The sequence below is a fragment of the Chamaea fasciata genome, unplaced genomic scaffold, assembly GCF_029207755.1.
Source record: "Chamaea fasciata isolate MVZ Bird 193981 ecotype frontalis unplaced genomic scaffold, bChaFas1.0.hap1 SCAF_3, whole genome shotgun sequence".
NCBI classification, from domain to species: Eukaryota; Metazoa; Chordata; class Aves; order Passeriformes; family Sylviidae; genus Chamaea; species Chamaea fasciata.
The window spans coordinates 85,668,381-85,692,962 of NW_027094088.1; the positions used below are offsets into that span (position 1 = coordinate 85,668,381).

Genomic DNA, 24,582 nt, shown 5'->3' on the forward strand with positions numbered 1-24,582 from the left:
AGACTATCATTCTGTGTGCCTGCACAGCTGGTCTGGCGGAGGCAGAAGAAGAAGAAGAAGAAAGAAGAAAGAAGAAGAAAGAAGAAGAAGAAGGAAGAAGAAGAAGAAGAAGAAAGAAGAAAGAAGAAGAAAGAAGAAAGAAGAAGAAGAAGAAGAAGAAGAAGAAGAAGAAGAAGAAGAAGAAAGAAGAAAGAAGAAGAAAGAAGAAAGAAGAAGAAGAAGAAGAAGAAGAAGAAGAAGAAGAAGAAGAAGAAGAAGAAGAAGAAGAAGAAGAAGAAGGGCAGAATGGCAGAATGAGGAAGCAGGCTCCTACCTCCTATCAGAGGCTTTTATTTCACCTAATAATTTCTTAAAGGAATATAATACAGAGACAAATGATAACTACCATCTACCTGACCATGCATGAACAAAGAATATTGTTGCTTTTACATGTTTTAGTTTTTTGTAGTATATTTGCTACTCTTAAGAAGAAGGCTAAAAAGAGATGGGCCCTGCTTTAATGGAAATGCATTTGAATTGACTGAGCTTCCTCAATAACCCAATAAAGTAAAGATAATGGGTTAAGTGGATTTGAAACCAGTCTTCGAAGTTTTGTTAAGAAGAAATGAAAAATTTGCATTAAAAGCCATCACAATGGAAAGTTTAGCAGGAGCATGGCAACTGTCCTTTTGGTCGTCTTAGCTATTTTCAAATGCATTATAATGTGGCTTATGAAAGTCTTCAGTATAGTTAATGTACCTTTCATCACTTCCCATTTGTCATAAATTGAGAATGTGCAATGGAAAGTCATTACAGCATGGCTATTTTCTAGTAACTTTTTAAGCCACCACTACTTGTTTCTGTATCTTGAAAGAAAGAGAAAATGAAATCCCCTCTGTGGAAGATCTCAAAGGATTAGCATATCTGTGAAACACAATTAGGTGCTCAAATTTTAGATCAACTACTATTCAATTAGAAATGTCATTAAATTAGCAATTAACTTGTAAACTGAAATTAGTAGAAGGAAACCAAGAACTAACTGCATTACTGTGAAATTTGCAACAAAATTGGATTTTTTTTCTCTGACAAGAAGTAGCTCATATATAGGTTATACTTAGTTCATATTTAGAATTTTTCTGAACTTTGAAGTGATTTGAAAATGAAAACACAGCTAAAAGCATATAAAGTATGTGAAGATGCTGCAAGAATATTTTATGGTAAATAACTATTGATTAAATAGGACACCTGTCAGGCTCACATCTCTGCCTGGAAACTTCACAGAAACTATTATAAGGCAAATGGAGGACAGGGAGGTGATTAAAAACAGCAACACGGCTTCACCTTGGGCAAGTCCTGCCTAACCAACTAAGTGGTCTTCTGGGATGGAGTGACTGCATCAGTGTGGACAAGGGAAGAGCTACGGATACCCTCTGGACTTCTGTAAAGCCTTTGACAAGGTCCTAACAACACCCTTCCCCCCAAATTGGAGAAATAAGGATTTGATGGGGGGGACTCTGATGCATTAGAGTTTGGTTGGTCACATCCAGAGGTTAGAAGTTCATAGCTCAGTATCCTGACGGACACTCAGGACAAGTTGTGTCTCTCAAGAGTTTGTGCTGGGACAAGTACTGTTTAACACCTTCATCAATGACAAAGGTATCAAATGCATCTCCAGCAAGTCTGTAGAAGGCACCAAGCTGAGTGGAGTGGTTGACACACCTGAACGACAGGATGCCATCCAGAGGGACCTGGAAAAGCTCAAGAATGGGTACCTCAAGAGGTTCAACTAGTCCAAGTGCAAGGTGCTGCACCTGGGTTGCTGCTACCCAGCCCTTGGCATCAACACAGGCTGAGGGGATGAACTGATTGAAAGCAGCCCTGAGGAGAAGGACTTGGGGATACTGGGAGATCAAAAGCTAGACTTGAGGTGGCAATGTGTGCTTGCAGCCCAGAAAACCAATTGTATCCTGAGCTGCATCAAAAGCAGCAGGGCCAGCCAGCAAGGTGAGGGAGCTGATCCTGCCCCTTGACACTGGTGAGACCCCAGTGCTGCATCCAGCTCTGGGGTCCCCAGCTCAGGATGGACATGAATCTGCTTGAGTGGGTCGAGATGAGGGTCAGAAAAATGATCAGGGGGCTGGAGCACTGTTGCTATAAAGACAGGCTGAGGGAGTTTGGGTTCTTCAGCCTGGAAAAGTGAGGGCTTCAGGTAAACCTTACAGTAGCCTTTCACTGTCTAAAGGGGGCCTATAAGAAAGATGAACAGACTTTTTAGCATGGGCTATTGCAATAGGACAAGGGGTGATGGTTCTAACCTAAACAGGAACATACAAGGAAAAGGTTTTTTACTATAAGGGTGGGTAAACACTGAAACAGGTTTCCCAGAGAGGTAGTAGAAGACACTCTGTCCCTGGAAACATTCAGGGTCAAATGGCATGGGGCTCTGAGTTAACAGAGTGAGTTGAAAATGCATCTTCTAACCCAAACCGTTCCTTGATTTCATTCTGTGAACTACTGGATTTTTCTGTCTAAAGATGAATATAGGTAAAATTTGGGTCTCACTCATGCACTGTATCTGCTTCCTGCATTTAATGTGTTTGTCACTTAAAAGAATTTTGTTATAGACTTCACACATTTATAAACGCTTGTTGGTATAGAATAATTATTGCTGACCAGTCAAAAACTGCATGGAGTATTCTTTTCAGTTGAGATCAACATAAATATTCCCTAAAACCCAAGTTCATAGGCAGTCAGGCAGTTGTGCCAATGACCTGAGGACAACTACATTAAAACTGAATTATTCCAGATACATTCCTTTCTTGTTAGTGAAAATAAGAAATTACTCTTCACTGATAATAGCCTTCTGTTCCCAACTCAGCACGTCACCTGAGCTCAAGTATTCTGATCAATGATTTGCACTGCAGTGACCCTGTCCTTTTTTGATGGCTGACCGAACATAGGGAGGATAAACTCATGCCAATATATAAAGGCACAGAGTTAGGTAGTCAGATTAAACCTATAAATTCATTTTTAGTTTTCATCATTCATTTCTCAGTTTAATTCTATTCCTTTGATGGTTTTATAGTTAAAAACAGACCTCCTGAGTAACTAAAAATATCTTAGGTGTGGGAAGAGGAAGATTATCAAAAAAAAGACTGTAAAGATTCTCAGCTATCTAAACCAGCCAGGGCACAGCAGAGTTTCTGATTCAATTGGAATATTGTTGCTATTTCCATGTGAAGCCATGAATATGTAGAGACACAGATTATTTGAATGCATCTTCATACTTTGAATGCATTTCCCTGTTTGACTTTTTTTCCACATTTTTCAGAGGACAAACATATTAGAATGTACTACAATGTACCAAGCAGCACGGACTGTGCTCTTTATATAAGCTCATCTTTTTATTTTGTCAGAAAAATGTCATGGAACAAACATTTCAGAAAAGATAATTTCCATTATAAATTTGTGCAGGGTCTAGCATAATGAAGGATTGACAACTTGAAGAAGCTTTAAGTGGTATTACAGTGCAAACAGTAGTACCACAAAAATAATAAATCACTGGTTAAAACCCTACTGAATGTTTTAAACATTTTAAGACTGCCAGAGGTCTTTTTGGGGAGTTCTTTGACATGTCTCCTGTACAAGGTTGTGCCTTATAGGGACTTGTGTTTACAGTCCTGTCACTTTGTAATATGAACTGGAGAACAATAATAAACATTTATTATTATAGAGCAGCAAGCTAAATATTCAATATCAACAATCCAACATTTTCCCTACTTTATTCCACCAACTAATTTCAAAATGACCCTATTTTCTTACTCATTCAAATGACTTGCTGAAGAACTGACTAACACACATGAGCAGTAAGATGCTAACTTGAAATCTGAAAAAATGTATTAACACCAGAAGTTTTGCTATCAAACACATATTTCTGATTTATTGCTTACATACAACTTCCTAATACTTTTCCAGCACTACAAAAATGCAGCTATAGCAAGTTAATTGAATAACAAAGGTACTAAACAAAGACAAAACTATTAGAGAATAGCTTTTAAAATTAATTTTTTCAGTTCAATTTTTAAAAAAATGCTTTCATATTGCAGCTCATTTATGACTACTAATCAGTATAATTCCATTGCCAGGCATTTTTGTATTTGATATTTGTTATTATATGACTATTACCTGGCAACTCTCCAGTGGCAAAAACAAAGCTTAAAAAATAAGTATGAATAAAATTTTGAAACTGCTACACACAGAAAACTAATGTAAGAAATTCTATGCTTTAATTATTTTGGCAACTAATGTATGTATTTTAAAATTATCGTTTATCTATGCTGATTATTATCACACCATAACATGTGCAATGACTGTTCCTTGGGAGAATGGAATATTAAAAGACAATGTCAACAAAATAAACACTTCCCAAGCTATGAAGTATATGAATATTATCTTAATTAGCCCAATTTTATAAATTAGCATTTGAAATACTACGTATCCTGGAAACACTCTAATAAGTACCTACAGTTTATAGTATTCTGGTGAGTATTTTCCTAATTTTGATTCTAAACTTTGCATTTAGATCTTGAGATATGATTATGAAGAATTCCAACGTGTAAGCAATTCTGCATGTGCTAAGAAAGAGAGGGGATAACTGAGCAACAGATAATCTGGAGGAGGAGGAACAGCCCAATCTGGATTGTGATAGAAACTGCAACTCTATAGTACATACTTGGAACTTCAGATTTTCAATACATCATAAATTTGATAGAAGAAATTTCTATTTCTTACCTACATTTCCAGTCATTAGGTATGAATTCTGAAAGTCCATCATTCCCATTCCAACAATGTGTATAAAATCTTCAATCACCTGCATTAACTCCACTGAGCCTGGATAGATCTAACAAAGGAAGGTCAGACATGACATTTACTATAATATCAAAATGTCTACAGCTGGAAATTCAAATGAAATCCAAATGCCATCAAAAGCAAATTGAGACGCAGCAGTCAAACAGCTCTTCCAGTGTTTCAATATTAAACACTTTCTGTCACTCTAAAATAACCATTTTGCTATTAAATCCTCATATAAACAGACACTACTTCCCATAAAGTTATGTGAAATCAACTGTGCACTGGAACTGTGGAAAATGTTTCCACGAAGCCACTGCACTTACCAAAAACTTAGTGGTCATTACTTTCATGAATGGTTAAAGAATTTCATATTACAGAATAACTCTCATTAAAATATTCTTCCTTCCTCTGAAGGTAACTTCAGTAGCTTCAGAAGTACTAATACAAACAGTAATGCAAATCTTACTGTGCCCTTGCCAGTATGATAATCTTTGTTGCATTAATCAACATGTAAGGTAAATCTTTACTGGTAGTACTATTTCGGTTGCTGATATGGAATAGTAGAATCATAGAATATGAGAGGTTAGAAGGGGCCAGTGGAAATCATCTAGTTCAACCCTCTGTGCAAAGCAAGATCAGCTCTAGAAGGTTTCTCAGGAACACATCCAGTTGGATTCTGAATGTCTCCCAGGAAGATGACTGCAGAGTTTGTCTGTGCAACATGCTCTAGCATTCAATCACTCCCATACAGTTTTTCTTATATATGAATGGCATTTTTTATAATTTAATTTTTGCCCCAAATTGAAATTAAAACAATTTTAATTGTTTTTTATTCTGGCAATGGATACCATTGAGGCTTATCTCAGTCTCTTCTTACTCTTTTTACTCTTTTTACTCTTTTTACTCTTTTTACCTTTCAGGAACTTTTAATATTGTCATGTTTCCAAGTAAAATAGTGTCGGCTATTTCAGCCTATCCTAATGCTCTAATCCCCTAAACAACTTCATGGTATTTTTCTGGGCTCATTCCATTACTTTGTGCCTTGTACTGAGGAGCCCAGAACTGGACAGAGTAAACTAAAATAAATTGTAGTAGCCTTGGCATTGCCAATGTAGGCTCTCAATTTGGCTTTTAAAATGATAAAAACACATTTCCAAGAAATATAATTTATTTGCAAAGCTGTAAGCTACTAAGAAAAATATTTCCTTAATATTTAACAATTATGACTCATCAACAAAACAGCATTAGAGATCGTAACAGCTATTAATAAGACTAAAAGTTCTGTTCATCTCACACATATAAAAAAAATCATTCTTGGTTTTTATTGCTCATATGAACAAGACAATTTTCAGTAACAGAGTATCTTGCAATAGAAAAATAATGGATGACCTGTTCCTGGTGCTCTTTTCTTTATATCAGTGAAATGTCCAAATTTCACTGATATAACCAATATTCAACTTATTCTTTCCACTACTGGGACTGCAGACTCTAAAAAAAGCCTACATAGACTATAAATTACAGCAAGCTGCACTCCATCTTCATCTTGCTCTATCTATCTAGACTCATAGTTGCTTGGTTCAGGATAGGGAATCTCACAAGGTGCTTTGTTTTCTACATGGATCTTTTTATAAATGGTAGTGCAGTAATACTGTTTTGAAGAACTTGGTGTGACAATCATGACCCTAACAGGTTGCAAATGCTGCTTCAGGTTTTAGAGATTTAATGTCCATTTCCCTAATGATGAATTACTGAGGTAATAAGTGTGGTTTTTGCATCCATCTCACTGAAAGCACACACATTCACAGATTATGAACTAAGGAAAAATTTCAGTGAGATTTTTTAATCCCTTGTTCTTGCATATAAAATTGTATACTAATAAACTGTTGAGCACTCAGTTGAGCAGGTACTCTGTGTTTTTATGTGTCTGAAGTGCTGGTTAATCAATAGGATGCCAGCAGATCTTGATGAAGAATATGCAGAATAGCTCCCATGTTTTGAAACTCCAGTATAAACTTACACATTGTGGATTGAAATGGCTTCCTGTGTGCAGTGCTTTACATCAGCTCTTAAAAAAGGCAAGTATTAAAGTGAGTGCTGCTTTTCTGAATGCTATATAACCTGTAATTAATGGTTATCAACTGTTGGCATTTCAGCTAGAAAAACAGATGTGCTGAGGCACTGCATCTGTGTACTTATTGAAAGGCAACAATATGCTGACAGTGAGCAAGATTTTCTTTCCAGCAAAAAATCTAGAAAACAGGCTAAGAGATCTATGCTAACAGTAGCTGTGGAGTTGAAGAAGAAAACTAATCAAGCTGGCAAAAAGGTTGGTTAGACTGCATCTACGTTTGCAAAACAGAAAATTAAACTGAGTGGCTGAACCAGAAACAGAATCACATTTATTCACTAGTGCCTGCTCACTCCTCCAAGCTGTTTTGAAAAGTTACTTGCTTCCAAAGTTTCTTTGAGCCTACTTATGCAACTGCACAAGAAGAGCAATAAGACCAGTGGCATTGGTTTGTTGGGGGGTCATATCTCAGTGATCTAAGATTTAGTGAATCCCCTAGCTTTGAAACCAGGAACCTATGGCCCCACTACTCCTGTGTTCAGCTCATCTTGTTTCCTTTGGGTTTCTGCTGTACCTAGGTCTGTAATACAATGATTTACCAGGTAGGGAGAAGGAGCTATAGAAAAGCAGAAATAACTTGTTCCCGCTCTGTTTTTCAACACCACTTTTCTACGAGTGGCAGTGAAAAGAGGGAACTGGAGATTTATTGTTGCCTCTTTGTCTCCACAATCTCAGAATTTCCTCTTAGATGCAGTCATCCCCAAATGTCTGGGGTCAGATGGCTAACATGGCATGGGTCAGCAGAGAAGATGGAGGTAGAAGACAAGGTCGATAACATAGGAATGGTATCATGCCTGTTTATTAGTGTGGCTAAAATAACTGCTTCATATTGGTTTCCTTATCTTGGTGTTGTTTATGGAAACTGCCCACATGTATGTGATTTTGCTGCTTCCATCCATCACCACTGCAGTAAAATGACACACTGTCTATTTTTGTACCTGGCTCTTAGAGGGGAACAGAAAAACATCAAAAGAAAAAAATATGATTCCCAGCTGAATTATACTGGGTCAGCTGCAGTGTCATGTCCCTACTGCAAGGTTTGAATTAGTAGTGAAAAGTCCTGATCTTCCCTTTCTTAGTGATATCATAAACATGAACTTAAAGAACTGAGGGTAAATAACTTCAAAGGTCTTTAAGCCAAGGTTTTTTGCCAAAAGACTGCCTTAAGCAAAACCAAGGTTTTTCTTTCATAAATTTGCCTATTTACCTTTTTAACTTGTGTCTTTTCAGGTGAAAGAAGTTCTGCAAGGTAGTCTTCTACAGAATAGGTAACTCCAGTATTCATTCTGAACCTGCCACTATTTGATGTCCTTTAGTTACTTTACAAGAAGCACAAGCGAGTAGATTAAGCATTCCTGCAGAAGATTCTCCAAACCACTCCTGATTTTAAAAGCCTCTATTGCAAATAAGTGCACTTGACTCTTTCCCATACTGAAATATTTTGCTTTGTTTAATCATTCTTCATAAAGAAATGTTTCCCTGTCTTTCAGCATCCCCAGAAATTTTCCTCTTTACATAATTATATTCATCCCCATTGTCAGTGTTATTTGTACCTGAAAAAATTTGACAGCATTACGGTCATGTTTATAAACACAAATCTTAACAGTGTCCAGTAACTTCTTGATATATGCATGTAGGAAATTCTTGTATCCAAGGGAAAAAAAAAAAAAGAAGAAAAAAAAGAAAAAAAAAAAAGTTTATTTGAATTTTAGACTCTTTTATCATACATTCATGATCTTTGCTAGACCTTCATATTTTTTAAAGTGCTATCATCATATCCTAGTCCAGAAATGTGTCAATTCGTCAGTCCTGAGAAACACAACTGTTCTTCTAAATACAACCTTATATGAAAGGTCTACTGCTTGCATTTCTGTAAGTTGTTTAGGGGTGTTGTATGAGGTCTTTGGGTGAGGTCTGATGTGTTGTGTATAATAAAAGCAGCATTGCAGCTAGCCCTCAGTAGCATTTTTCAGCTTTTGTATGTACTTCATTACAATGTCCAAAGTAAAGACATAGTGAATAATCCCATGGAATGTTTATAAAAATATCTTTTTATCAAGAGAAGCAACTTACATTCTAAATAGAATTTTGATATAAGGTATTAGCTGGTGAGTCCTGGAATTGCTCCTTTTCGAATAGGATCATTCTTTTCCCCAAATATTCTCTCATGTAGTATTTCCTTTCAACTACAGCAGGGTGCATCTTTAACCTGATTTCTGAAACCATGTATTAAATTTTGTCAAATCTTACCTGTTGCGCATCTTCCCATTTCTCTTTGTTTTCTTCATCTAAGAGATTACTTATGATTTGAAAGAAGTTCTGAAAAATCAATTAAATAAAACACTAAGTAAAATGATTTCAAAGATATGAACTACCACATCCTTAATCTGACATTAAGAAAGCTTTCTTTTCAATATTACAGATGCAGTTCTGCAGGCATATTTTCTGTCAGTGGAAGAGATGACATAGCAAAGTAATACATTAGACTGATAAGAGAACACATTTTATGGTAAATTTTTAATTTTTGCATATATAATCAGATTCTGTAGTACCACTTTGTATGAAACAAGAACCACTTTAAACTTACTAAACTTCTAAGTGTGATGGTGTTCTATTTGTAAATTGCTCTCATTTCAGAAAGTAAACAACTATAGATTTTGCAAAAAACCAAAGTACATTTAAGAAAGCACCAGTCTCGGGTCTTTAGTTTCTATTCAAAATGAGAAAATGATCCTTAATAACCATACATAGGGCAGTAAATGACATTTCAATGGTCAACACTGTTTCAAATCAGATGCTTCATACTTTTATATGTCACACTTGCCTCTATCCTTTTAGGAATTTCAACATAAAAGAAATAGGCAGTTTCTGTTTCTTTGACCTTAGGCTGTTAATTTCTTTTTCTGACTCTCCTATTCATTTAAGTATAAGGGGAAAAAAAGGCAGGACAGTTAGATAAAAGTCATTCATTTAAAAAATCACTTTTCTCCAAATGTTTGTGGAGAAATTTCCTTTCTAATTTTGTCTTCTGTCTCTAGCAATTTGTATTCTCAACTTCATCCTTAAAAGCTAAGAATTTGAGCAGTCTGTTCTCATCTCTGTATCACATTTTGCGCAGAATGTCAATTTTGTCTACAGCCTGCCAATTATAATTTATCTGTTCCTTCATAAAAGATACACGTAGTTTCCAGTAACCTTAGCTGAACAGTGCAATTAAGTTCTCCACATTTTTTAAAAGTCTTCAACTGGAAAAACAACCATCTGACCCTGGTGGAACTCAGATTACTGGTCATTACCTCACCTGTGCTTACTTTTCAGCCATTTTGGGGTAGAAACAAGACTTTAATAAGGTTTAATTAAGAAGCAACTTTAACTCACTATTAATGAAAGTACAAAAGATTTAACTGCACAATGACTGAAATTAGAAAGGGAAAATTTCCGTTACTCTACAGTGGTTATACCTGAAAAGACATTAATTTCAAAATTCTGCACAGACATTTTAGGTGTTTTGCAACTATATAGGTAAAACATTTTAGGATGCAAAATTGAAGAAAACTTGCGAAAACTATTTTTTTACATAATAACATTTTACCAGTCTAATCTAGTCCCAACACTAAGCACTTGACAAGCAATAGGATCTATCTTTGCCGAACCATTAGGAAATTAACAATGTTAACTATATAATTCACATGGATAAAAATTTCTTTAACTTGACTAAATTTACTCTAGAGGTGACTGACAGTTTGCTAAACTTGGACAAAATAATCCTGTTCATTAATGAGGTTACAACTCTTTTCTCACTGAGATCACCTCAAAATATCCACAAGCTTCAGTAACACAACAAACTTAATGAAAAGAAAAAAAAAATGGCTCAGAAAGCTCTGTGAAAATTGTAAGCACTTGGACAAGATGGGAATCAATGATAGAACATAAAATAAAAATGTTTTCATGGTTTGATCCAATTTGCAGCAATAGTAAAGATTGTCCAGTCAACTGGAAAGTAAAAAGAGTAGATATAGTTACATACTGCTTATATACCTGGAATATATTTTATCCCTTTCAGAAATTCCTTAGCAAAATAAAGCACAATGCAAGGCGTTACATTTGGTATTCGTTACAAAGAATTTGCCAGTTTAACCAGGTTGGCAAATCACTACTCTGTAAATGCAACTTCAGCTATGAAAAATGTACATCTTTGCTGGTCCCCCATGTAAAATAAACTATCTTGGTCAAAGCATGCCAATTTCATGGCACTATGATCACATTTAATGTAGGGCATTGTAATTTTGGTGAAGACTTCCACTAGGTAGAGTCAGCCTTATGAAGATTTTGCCTGAAGAAAAACACCTTTCTAAACATGGCAGTTCTTCAACTCTTCTAGTGCAAAACTAGAAATGCAGCGGATGGAAATTTTAACTTTAATTTATTAGGGCACCAGTAGCAGTCCAGCTGCAGCAGCATGGAACTCAGTGTGGGATAATTTATCATACTAGAGAGTTGTTTTGAAAGTAGTTTTGCATTACATTGCAGACACTGACATCCCTGCAGTCTAAGCCTTAATTGCAAAAGTATCCATGCCTGTGTAATGAGATTTATCTGAGAGCTGCCTAGATTGCATGAAGAACACTCAGGAGTTTAAAATGTTTCTTGCATATGATATATTACACGTGTCTGCTAACAATGTTATGTATTAGTTAAATTTTATATTTATTTTAGTTACAAAACACATTAAAATTACCAATAACTGACAGAAATACATATGGAAAAGTTTATAAATAATGCTAGACTGAAGCAAAAACAAAAGATGAACAATAACTTACCTAATATATATTTTTGCACTTGCCAATAAAGTATAAATTAGGTTTATGAACTTAGTAACAGGAATATACTGCTTCTTGTGATCTTTTTTTTCTCTATTTCTAGCCCTGTTTGATGCCATATTTATGGTAGCACTGGAGGGTGAGATATGTGCAGGTTTTTCAGTCAAAGCGATTTTTCAAAGCCATACCAGCGCTTTGAATTAAACAGAGATGAACAAATATATTTGCTGCTTCAATAATGAATAGATATGAGATGTACTTCAAAAATGTGACAGGGGAAAAAGGGTTAAAAAGTCTTTGTCCTACTTTGACTACTCTCTTGTCTACTGCATTAATCATGAAAGAAACAGCATTGTCCTTTAGTAAAATGATTGACAGGTGTGAAGGCTAAATTTTAGAACCATTATGGATGTGATCTCCGGGTATTACTGCAGTAAACACTGAATCTCCCAGCAGAATCAAGCTTTTTTCTATCATAGCTGGGCTTACATATTACTGAACTGGTCACTATAGAAAATGTTGGGACAGCCAGTACCAAATTTTGAAGTCCTTTATTTTCTGATGAGTCCAGGCTTTTTTGATGATCATGCCAGTTACAGCTGGGAATGGACAACTACATTTTCCTAATTTAATTTCCTTCCTTACAATTTTTTCTTCTGTAATACAATGGCTGCAGTTTTCTGTTCCAGTCCTAATTCTTTGACCCTCTCTGCAGGCATAAAGCTGTCATAAATCCTTTTATACAGCTAGAGAAGAATTCCTCCCTAGGAGGAATTAATGGATAGCCTTAAGTCACTTTCACTTTTGGACTTCAGCATAGTGAGTGTGTGTGTAGGAGGGGGAAAGGGGAGGGAAAAAGGATTGGACAATCCTGTTAAAACCCTGACTCACAGCAATGGTCCCTGTGGCTAATATAAAAGGGATTATATTGCTCTAACTTCTTCGGGAGAAATCTTTTTTTTTTTTCTGTTGGTTGCTGCATCATGGGACTGTAAAACTTGCTTTGCCATTCTGTCCCAAAATGTAGTCACTCTCCTGCCATCCTGTCCTTAGAAGGAAGTTCAAGCACCTTTAGACGGGTACTGGATATTATTCCAAAATGCTGCTTTCATTTTGCTTATTTAAAATTTGTATTTTCTTCCTGATCGAATCATTCTCACATAAGTAAAGTGTCCATCTCATAGCCTCAGTGTACCTACAAAGGGTATTTTAAAGAATTCCCATATTAAATGAAAAACCTTGCTTGCACAAGAATTGAATGACTTTTGTCTTGCCATAATTGCTGCTACTGTACTGATATTTCCAGTCACTGATGAAGGACACTTTCTTGTTTAATTGCATCATAAGTGGTTATTTTTGTTCCTGACATTGTGTGTGCAAGTATACAGACATATTGTAGCAAAAAAAAAAAGGCTAAAAGATAGAAAACTAAAAGGAGTGAAGTAATAAATAACTTGGCACTAAATATGCATACCTTAAAAACTTTATTTTGCTCTTGGTATTGTCTGTCTAAACTAGTGGCATTTTCAATGCAGCACATCAGGCAGCAGCACCTTCATTTTGGATAATTAGCTGGAAAATTTCAATTTTGATTTCATTTTTCTGTTCATTCATTTTGTTATGGAGTTTCTGAATCACAAATTTTGCACTATTCATGAATATTAATACTGGATATAAACCAGATATTGTAGGCATAGGAAGGTCTGTCTAGAAGGGTGGAATGTATAAGAAAAAATATATTCACATATATACACTTTTTATTTTTCAGTAATAATTCTAGTGTTGCTTTTGTATGGATCTTAAAAAATACTATTGCCCATAATTCGCCATAACCTACTTTTCTGAGATCACGCAAAATGATTAAATATGGCTTTTAGGGATTTTAAACCTTACTCATGCTTTTCTGATAATTTCTTTAAAACCGAAATCCATCAACTAATAAATTCTACTCTTTAAATAGTCAAAAAATAGAACGTAATTAGAACACCACACAGACCATCTAAATAAAGAAGAATTTTCATGCAATTTTACTTTTTACCTTTTTGTCACTTACTTTGATGATGAGCTAGGAAGTATGAAAGTATGCCCTAATGAAAATAAAAGAAAAAATACAATACTCCAGAGCATGGTAGAATATGACATATGCTTACATATGGAAAAATCCATGTTTCTCAGAAATTGGCAGTAAATTTTAAACTTTTGTTACTGAGCCAGGATTTTACTTTATATCATCAGAAATCAGTAAAAGATCCCCTGGGCCAAACACACGCTTTATTCTGATTTCACTTACTTAGCTGAATACCGTGCACTTTTTATTTTACCTTAGTTTGTTTGGGTTGTTTTTGGGGGTGGGTACTTGTTCATTTTTCTAACTTGGAGTTTGTGTGTTGTTTTTAACTGGGATTAAAGAACTCTTTATATTTAGGCATGTAAATACTGAAATGCAGTTATTTTTCTTTGGTTTGAGAAATCCTTCAGAATATGGCTTACCAATTTTTTTATTTTTTTTATTTCTTTATTTCTAAATTATTAATTAAAATTATTAAAATAATATTTAATAACATTGACAGGTTCTGACAGAATACTGTCAGAATTTTGGAAACAGTTCTACATTGCAGAATTAAGCAAAACTTTTGGCGCTATCATCAGTGGGAAAAGAGTCAAATTCTCTCTAATATATGTAAACTGCAAATGACCTGATCTGTTAGGCCCATGGATAAAATCACGTGTACCAAGCAGTTTCTCAAGACTGGCTCTAAAAAAGACTTTGTAGTGCCTGTGAACCACAAAGAAGTCACACTGGGCTATCAGACTGTTGATTGCATGAAAAATTTTCAGTGAATAATATCCTGCTTAATAGTAAACCTATCACCAACTAGATACTGACTCTCAATAAAAAAATGAAGGATTGTTCAGCAAACATAGTTTTTTGAAAAGCATTGTTTAAAAAAATTATTTTCAGCTGGCTACAGGCCAACACAAGAAATGTTGGTTTTACTGCAGAAGTTAATTGTGATTTGTACATAGAAAAACTAGAAAAGTGAAAATATAATAGCAAGCCTTGAAACTTAACTATGAAAAATTGAAAATTGTCTTATCCAAAATATCTTTCTTTACCTGCACGTATCTATTCCAAGGTGTATTTACAATTTATGCTTACCTTTACACAAATACATATACATGACCTGCATTAATAACTTCATTAGTAATTTATGAATGATCATTAAGTTTTTCATAAATATTATACACATCTGCCTTCTTAGAATTATTTTTCAGTAATCTACAATCTTTGAAAAGTGTCTAAAATTTTCAGATATAAGATGAAACCATTATCTTTATCTAGGAGTCCTGAGTAATATTCATTTCAATCAACACTATGCAATGAGTTATGCAGCACATTATGTAGAAATAATTATAGTGGTTTTAGCTCTGACAGCATTTTATTTGTCCTCTTGCACAAGAAGAGTTAATCTAATATACGAAATAGAAAATTTAAATGAAATGCACTATCCATCACTCCTGTGCAATTTTAATGAGCTTTATTTATCTGAGATGAAGAAGCAATGCCAGAATTACATAACATTGTGGATAGATTTTGAACTGAAATGAACTAGTTTCAAACTGAAATGAACTGGAACAAAGGACACTAGTGAAATGCCTAGTGCCAACACCTCCTATCAATCAAACCAAACCTTGAAAGACAAAGATATTGAAATGTTACAAAGAAAGTATTTTACATTTTTCACCTGCTGCATTGGTTCAAATATTTGTCTTATTAAATGTAGCTGAGTCTTCTTCCTATTTTACACTTGGATCTTTGTTTTACATGAAGAATGCTTATGTCTATCATGTGGAAGACTTTCATTTCCTCTGTGGGCAAAACTACCTTCACAATGTTTCTCTTACCTGCACCCCATCAGATGCAGGGATATAACTTGCTCTTTTAAATGTGTCTGTAACATTTCTGAGAATTTCCACAGAAATTAGAAGGTCTCCAGCATAAAAATTTTTCCTCTGTGTTAGATCCAATAGGGTCTTGGTTACTTGGGACATGCCATCACCAGCCAACATCCTCTGACCCTTGGCAAGGTGCTCTTTAATCTGTAACGAAAGAAAAACACTATTATCAGAACCAACTTTACTGAGAAAAGTGTATGATAAATTCTAAACACCTGCCAAAACATTAAATGTAAAAACTAGTTTAAAAAAAATCCCGTTAAAAAAAATCCCGTTAAAGACAAGACTAAATAGTAGTCGATAGTGATAGAAATATTATTTTTATCAGAGCATCATTGATTTTATACTGAAAGCTTCTGAACTTCTTGTGTTTCACACATTTGCTTCTTGGAACTCTACGGGCTGGACTGCAGCTTTAATTTGTTGTCATGATGCATCAAGGAACAGCCCTTCCTCAGAAGAACATCTGTACAACCACAGCTGCCCCTCATTTACCAACTAAGACATCTGAAAGGAATATATGCTAAGGCAGTACTTGTTATAATCTAATTTATAGTAGGAGAGAAGACCTTTCACCTCTGCCAGCCCAGCTTGGCTAGTCAGTGCGAGACGGGTGGTTCAGTTGGAAGCTGGTTATGGTGCTCTCTTCTGTAACACTAGCACAAAGGTGTTAACTTGGAACAATCCTGTTTGCTTTTTCCAAGAAACGTAAATTAAATTATGAATAGCTCCTGTGTATCTGCCAAAAGAGCATACTTTAGCAGTAGCTCTCCCAGCAGATGTGTTCAGGGCTAGTGATCCAGAACAAACATGCTCAAAGTACCCTCCTGATAAGAGCCTGAAGTTGTGGATCTGGTTATTTCTCAAAGCTGACTCAGGATCCCAGGAAGATGCATAGAGTAACACAAAGACAGGACAAGGCTAAAAGAAAGTGCACATGGGTTAAAAAACCTATTTTTTAAATACATAATAATTTATGCATAAAAGCACAAGGTATTCTGAATTGAAAACTAAAATGTCATAGAATCATAAAATATCCTGACTTTGAAGGTTTTTAGATAGAAGAGAATTACCCAAGACAGACCTCACTCTAAGCAGGAGGGCTGAAAATACTATGCAACTGGCAACAAAAATGTTGTCACAGTCTTTAAAAATGTATCTTCAATTGCTTTTTAACTTGCCTTATTACTGACATATAGAGGGAAAAATTATTAATGTAACATATAGTTGAACTAGATGATACTGAAAGTCTCTTCCAACCTTGATGATTCTGTGATAATATGGCAGTGATGTGGAAGGAAGAGTGTAAAGATACTTTTTGGCACTTACAGATCTCCACTGACACTTTGTGGCAATATGAATGCATTCATTATATAAAATAATATATAAGAATTCACTATATAATAGAAGTGTTTAAAAGGATTCAAAATAACTCCCGTGAAAGCAATTAAAGTAAATTCAATCATCCTCTGATGTACTAATTCTAAGAAGTGGGGGGGGGGGGGAGGGGGGCTTTGTCATGCTGTTGGTTCATAATTTGGTTACATTCTCAACCAGTGGTCAGACAAACCAGATATACATAACACAGCTGGGGCTGGGCAAAGTGGCTGCTTCAGGCTTCCTTCATGGCCTTAAATCATCTTTAAGAGCGGCTGGGGATTGTTATGGACCACAAGTGCCTTAACATACCCCTAGAAATACTTGAGAACTGAGAGAATACCTGCCTGCTGCATCATGGACAGGGAGTGAATCTATTCCATACCATGACTACAGAGGTACAAGCATAATAGTAGTATTAATATTTAGGAAAAAATCAGTGAGAACTAAGACCATTAATTGCTTTGTTTGGTTGGTTGCATTTTTTAAACAAATGTTTCAGCAGAAATACCCCCCTTGGTCTTCAGAGTACTGCAATACTTAAACAGGAAAAAAGCTTGCTTGCAGAAATAATTTTGTGCAGTTTCTATTCCTTTTAGAAGGAGATTTTGGACATAATTGTGTATGAAAATAGTAGTGAAGGAAAAGGTGGGAGAATGAAGGGAAATTAATTTCCGTAAATTCAGGAATCTGATATTGTACACATAACATTATGAACTACTTTCTTGGGAACAAGTGAAAGCAAACACGAACTTGATTTGTTCATTTTTGCTGAGAAAATTTTCTTGTGAAATGTTGCCATTTGCCTCATCTGCTCACACATTGTGTCTCAGTAGCAAGTGAAAAGAGCATCAGCCAGCAGAGTAACACTAAGAGCAGAACTTTTGCTTTAACTCATCCACCTGTTCCTTACACCAGAACGTTTCCAGATTTTGAGGATTAACAATACTGAGTGTACCTTTAGTCAAGCCCAAAAGACATACCACATAAAAGACTGTCCATATAGCTGAACTCCCAAATCTAATGTGTGCCTCAGAATGTACTGTGTGAAAGGCATCACAAAACTTGAAGGCAGGGTTTAAGTGAGAAAAAAGATATTCTTTTAATACCAGTAATAACAACAATTAATGAGTCCTCATAAAAACTGCTGTGCTGTTACGCCTCTATAAACACTGGTAGGAAAGGCTGTTGAAGGCTGTTGAACTATTCAGCAAGTTATTTTGTAGTGCATTATTCTGCTTTCTTTTGCTTTATCTGTATGTTCACCTCCCATTTGTTTTTCCATGCTCCTAAAAGACTTTAAATACACATTTTAAAGATGGCAGGGGCCAAGTTGTTGATGGTTTTGGGACACACAGAGATCTGGGACAAAGCCCACAGAAGTCTTGGCCTCAGCTGCTCTTGGACTGCAAATAATAAATTGAAATGATCCTACTTTTGACTGGTTTTTATACTTTCAAACAAGTAAAACCCTGGTTTTTTATTGCAGATCTCAAAAAACATAAGTGGGAGATGTAGTACGGCCTTAATGCTTTCAGGAAGACATTTTGGTTGCTCTTTGGACACAGTGATGAAAAAGGTCTAGCAAGTGCCCACAATGTCACAGGACTAAGTTATTACAGTTATTATACCTGCTTCAAAAGTAGCCAGGGTTGTGATGCAAGTGGTTCAAAGTATCTCAGAATTTACTGGCTCTTAAAAACTACAGCTCAGTTTGGAACTATTTTTTGTTAAATTGCATACTCAGAAATCTCAATTTCCCAGCCCAAGGATCCTTTCTCCCTCATACACACCACTCACACACAGCTCCAAGAGCATCTTTCTTTCCATCCTCTCAAGCTCCAGCATGGAAGTTTCTTTCCCTCTCCAGTCCCACACTGCCTTAAGTTAGACTAGCAGCCTATCCTTAGAAACAGCACAAGAAAACAGAAGGTTACAGTGTGTTTAACTAAGAAAAGTGGTGAAAATTAGAGTTAATTAAGAGAAGTTTTTTCTAAGACCAGCAAGGAATGTGCAGGGGAAAATTAACAGCCTCTTTTTTATCTGTTTATTATATAATGTATTTTCTTGTTGTAAAACAGCTCACAACAAGAAAATACAACTTTAAAATCACTCAGTTGATGTAAACTGGCACAATACCATTAAAGCCACTGAGGATGTTCATATTAGTATAAGTTGAAGGTACTGAAATGTTGCACAGCTATCAAAGTAATCTTTCTGCACGAAAATACAAAATATTTTCATCAGTAGTTACTATAATGTCTTTCTCACCATACTGCCTATTTTCTGTGCTACGGTCACTGTGATATTATGCACTGCCCAAGAAAGCTATTTTAGTCACCACTTTAGGTCCTTGTAGTTCCCTGTATGAAGGTCATTTTTTAGTGGTCTTACAGGCAGGGTCATTAAAAATAAAGTTTATGAGCCGAGAGATAGTGAAATGAAGCAGCTGTTAAACTGACACTTCAGTTGTCAGTCCAGCCCTTATCTGCCTGCACTGTATGGCTGCATACTTGAAAAATTACTGAAATGTTTAACTGGACTTTGACTCAGGGTCCAGCTGCCTTTGTCCCCCAGTTTATCAGAAAGTATGATATAGTAAAAATGCCTCCTTACAAAGTCAGATCTTCTAGGCTGTCGGCATTGGAGTACAATTCATTACTGCATAGTAATTACTGCAAACTTAGCAGCTAGATGTGGTTTAAAAGAACAGAAAACAATGAACTCTCAAGAAACCTATAAAAGACTGAAAAGAATTATTAATTTGAAGAGTAACTACACCATCAACCATTTTTAATTATTTTTTAAGATGATGTTGGATTCATGGCCAGGTATTACTAATGATGTCATTAATGCATTTTATGGTAGGGGGAACTATAAGAACCCAAATTAGTAAGCCTTATACAGAAGTGAGAAAAGATCATTTGAAATAAAAATACATCCTGAAATTGCTCATAATCTGCAAACCACTTTGCTTTTCAATTTCAGAACTCAATGCTAATATTTTCCAAAATACAGTGCTCTTTAGATGTAGAAATTGAAATAATGTTCACACCACATCTGTAATGTGATGTCACTGTTCATAATTGACAAAATCTTCATTACAGGCTTTTTTTTCTGATATTCAATAGATAGTCCTTCAACTGTTTTGGCACAGAACTTTATTTTCGCTCAATATAATAAAGTATTTGCAATTTATTTGTCTATTTTCAGGCTGTTTCAGTGTTTGAGAATATAATTTAATCTATCTTTCAAAAGAAACAGAGTAAGGTCTGTACACTTTCAGGTATACATTTAAATATTAATAACCTAATGTCATGCCAGCAGTATTTTCTTTATATTCAGTATTTTATGAAAGACGGGGCTCAAGCAATACAAAGTAAATTTCCACTTTTTCATCAGTGAAATTAGTTAGTAGTCTCAATTTTAATCACGATAACACACTAGTAAATAAACATTTTGTGCACAGAAGGCAGCAATCATATATTCCCTTTGTATACAGCAGAAAAGGGAAAAGGTAATTTGTATACATTGTGTAAAGGAAGATTAAGGATATAAATTAAGGAAAACTTTACAACTGTAAAGGAAAGGATGTACAGTTTACCTGAACAGACTATGCAGACTTCCATACTGGAGGGCTTAGTAACAGCCAAGAAAAATAAAAAGCTGGAATAACACAAGTATAGCTGATTCTGATGGGACACAAGTTTGGGCCGGATGATCTCATTAATTTCCTCTCAGTTCTGTAATTCTGTAACACATCCTTGCAAATGTTCTGAAACCCCAACTAAAGCCTCCTATAATTTACCCCAACCAGAAAAGTCAATGTTTAAGGAGTGCCCTGAAACTGAACTTTAGCCTTCCTGCATTTTTGTCATCATGGTGTGCAATCTTCTGAACCAAGTTTTTGCAGAAACTGTGCTTCTATCTGTGCCTCTGTGCACTAAGCTGAAATCACTGTAACCCAATGCTTTAAGGAATTTCTTCAAAATGTATTTAGACTAAAAAAAAAAAAAAAAAAAAAGGATCACTTCATTATTTCAAAAAACAGTCGTTCCACTGTCATATACTTCCAAATATTTTTAAGCAAACTGTTCCTTAAAATAGGGATTTGGCTTTAGAGGAAAGAAGGTGGATTAATTACACAGAATCCTTTGCTGTTTTAGACATTAATCTCAGGCAAAATTAATATCTGCACAGATGAAATTGCATGTGCTCTTCCATATGTGATCAGGTTTATAGAAGAATCTTTGAAAAAAATCTAGTATGGGTGAAGGTCAAAAATGTTTTTAGAAGAATGTGAACATCTCAAAGGAATGTTTCCCTCTTTCTGCATTTTTTTTTCTGCCCTCTTTTATGAGACTCCTACTATTTTGTTCAAGAGATTTTTTTTACCATGTTAGGCCATTACATAATTTCCTTTTTTAATCAAAATCATCATCGTCATCATCATCATCATCAATATTGTCAATTCTAATCCTTGAGCTATAGGCATTAAATAGGTAACAGAGAGAAACTAATTATACATTTTCAGTATTTTGATGTGTGCATGGATCCAGCAAAACATTTTAATGAATATTTTGAATAGATAAGACTGCTCTCAGTAGAATAACAGATGAGTCTCGGGATTAGGAATGAATAATCATTGAACAAATCACTCTTTTTTCTTATACTTATTTTTGTTTTTGTTGATCAGGCCTTGCATTATGATTTTATTAAGTACTGCTCTTAAATGTTCCAATTATCTGTGATTAAATTCTGCTCACGTTGGCATGTTGTGTGAGAGATCTTGTTGTTGTTATTGTTGTTTCTGTTTTTAACCAGAGGGCATGTCTTCAAGATTTGTGTTATCTGTGTATAATGCAACCTGACAAGAGCAAGAGTTGAGAGGAAAAAGAGAATGACGACTCTGAGAGGGTTGTTTTAATTTTATGACAGACATAACATTGCCTGGGGTAAAGTCTCCTGGTTCTCCATACTGACTGAATGGCTAAGGGTACAGGTCACAAAGGGATGTACTAAAAATGAGTTGTCTTTCATTTTTTATGCTACATGGTCATCCTTGTAAGTATATGTCTCTAAACAATAAAGCTCTGTTAAAAGCTTCAATTGAAATGCTTACTTGATTTTAACCAATTTCTATACATATTTCATTTTGCTTTTAAGCAGTCATTTCCTTGACACTCACTTTCATTTGCAGGACAAAGCAAGAAGTTTTTTTTAAAGAAATTAGCATTATTTGGGAGCCCTAATTTCTGCATGGCTGTGCTGCATAAAGTAATAAGCAAGAGAAAAATCCTTTGACCCTCATATACTTAATGAACCATGGTGGGGGAATGCAGCAAATTAAATAGTGGACAAAAAAGCAAGGGTATGATTGTAAGTGTAAGATGCTGTGACCACTTCTTTTTTTGTCTCCTGCCGCCAAGCCAAACTCTTGCAGTCATTTCACAGCTAGTTCCACATTCAGTTGGAGTGAAGGTTCCAGCAGTTCTGGTAGACTTTAAGGGAAAATTAGATGAAATCTTCCTTTATTGAGCTTTTAAATGGATTTTTTATTGTTTTACCTCTGGCCATGCCCTAGTGAAGTTCATCTGTGGCTGCAGTGTTGGTTGGTTGGTTGGTTGGTTGGTTGGTTGGTTGGTTGGTTGGTTGGTTGGGAATATCAGTGTGATCAGGGAACACTCATCTGCTCACTACTGCAGAAGACACAGCAGCAGCAGCAAATACAGGACCATATTTCATTTAACACACACATTGATCTTCCGTAAATACGTCTGTTCCAGACATGGAAAAATTATTATGGACCTTAAAATTACAGTGGGGACTTTTCTTTGAATTTAACAAGTAGGATTGGTTGTCTATTAAAAAACAGATTTTCAAAAGCAGAAAGGAAGAAAAGGAGCTCTTCAGGTTGAGTAAAGCTGTGACGTGCTTGTGCAGAAAATCAGACAATTGTTTTTTCCTACTGTATAGCATCTCTAATATTGAGATGCATGTATATGTTGGCAAGATCACATAATCATAAAAGTATTTATTATTTAGGTTGGAAAGGACCTTTAATAGCATCAAATCCAACCGTTATCTCAGCACTGCCAAATCCATCACTAAACTATGTCCCCGAGTGCCACACCTGTATGTCTTTTAAATACCTCCAGGATTTGAGGCTTGACAATCTTTTCCAGGAAGAACTTTTCCTAATATCTAGTCTAAAGCCTCCCTGGTGCAACTTGAGGTAATTTTCTCTTATCCTGTCACTTTTTACCTGGGAGAAGAGATCTCCTTTCAGGTAGTTGTAGAGTGCCCTCACCATCAAGTCAACAGTGATAGGAAATTCATTAGCTTTTTTTCCCTGAAGTTTTAATCTTCTCCTGTGTAGAATGGGAAAATGGCAGTGAGGCAGAAGAAAACTCACAATCTCTTGATCAGTTGCTCTCTGATGAAAGAAAAGTTTGTCATCCTCCAGACAAGATAACGGAAAGTGGCCTTACAAGGGAATTGAGGAAAGGGAAGTACCTGCCTATCAAAAGCTGTGAAGCTGAAGAGGAATAGCTGGCATATATCAACAAGAGTATAGACTGAGGAAGAACAAAAATGTTGTTTTTGAGGCCTCTGCATTCAAATCTATAAAACTAAGCCTGGCTGCTTTGCTCTGCAGCTATATAAAAAGAAATGAAACACTAAAGTAGCAAAAAAAAAAAAAAAGAGCAGTAAATTTTTTAGGAGGAAGCCTTTCATTCCCCAGAGTACAGCAGTCATTTCAGTGAGGAGTACATGGACAGGCTGATACGCTGCCCTTGTAATATAATTTGGAGAAACAAAATCATCTCTAATGAGCTGCAGCTGAGCAAATCATTATTCACCTCAAAGCTCTTTTTTATCAAATTATATTTTAGCCAAGCACTTGCAAAATTGTGAATAACGCTGCTGTGGAAAAAGTTGAAACAAAATTATAGTATGAGCAGAAGCAGCAGAAATGCATTTTTATGGCTATATTATTAGTTTGGTATGTAAAGATTCACCTGCATAAGTTCCCATGATCCTTTGTAAGTGCTAATATTTTGACATCAGTGTGATAATTCATATGTAGATTTTTTCCTTCCTAACTCTCAAGAGTTAGGAGATATTTTAGTTTTCCAACTTTCTGATAAAAAGCAGCCCATTTTGCATGAATTCATGTTGTATTAGGCGTTATATCACAAAAAGTGGCACTGTGTTCTGGGACCCCGAACAAAAGAAGGGCATAGACCTGTAGGAGTGAGTCCAGAGAAGGACTATAGAGATGATGAACCACCACTCCTATGAGGAATGGCTGAGAGAGTTGGGATTATTCAGCTGGGGAGAAGGCTCTAGAAAGATTTTATAGTAGCCTTCCAGTACCTTTTTACAAGACCGTGTACTGACAGGACAAAGGGGAATGGCTTCAAACTGAAAGAGGGTAGATTTAGATTAGATATTAGGGAGAAATTC

The 24,582-nt window shown here is 35.5% G+C and overlaps 1 protein-coding gene across 6 annotated transcripts in view; it reads right to left on the reverse strand.

Moving 5' to 3' along the window:
• Positions 1 to 24,582, reverse strand: part of ADGRB3 (adhesion G protein-coupled receptor B3) — a 448,258-nt gene that overhangs the window by 212,829 nt on the left and 210,847 nt on the right. For all 6 annotated transcript variants that reach the window (XM_066179725.1, XM_066179722.1, XM_066179723.1 and 3 more), the window contains 3 exons: positions 15,685 to 15,879; positions 9,209 to 9,277; positions 4,771 to 4,879 (listed from right to left, as the gene is read on the reverse strand). In XM_066179725.1, coding sequence (XP_066035822.1) covers positions 4,771 to 4,879; positions 9,209 to 9,277; positions 15,685 to 15,879 — 373 coding nt within the window. The remainder of the gene's footprint in view (positions 1 to 4,770; positions 4,880 to 9,208; positions 9,278 to 15,684; positions 15,880 to 24,582) is intronic.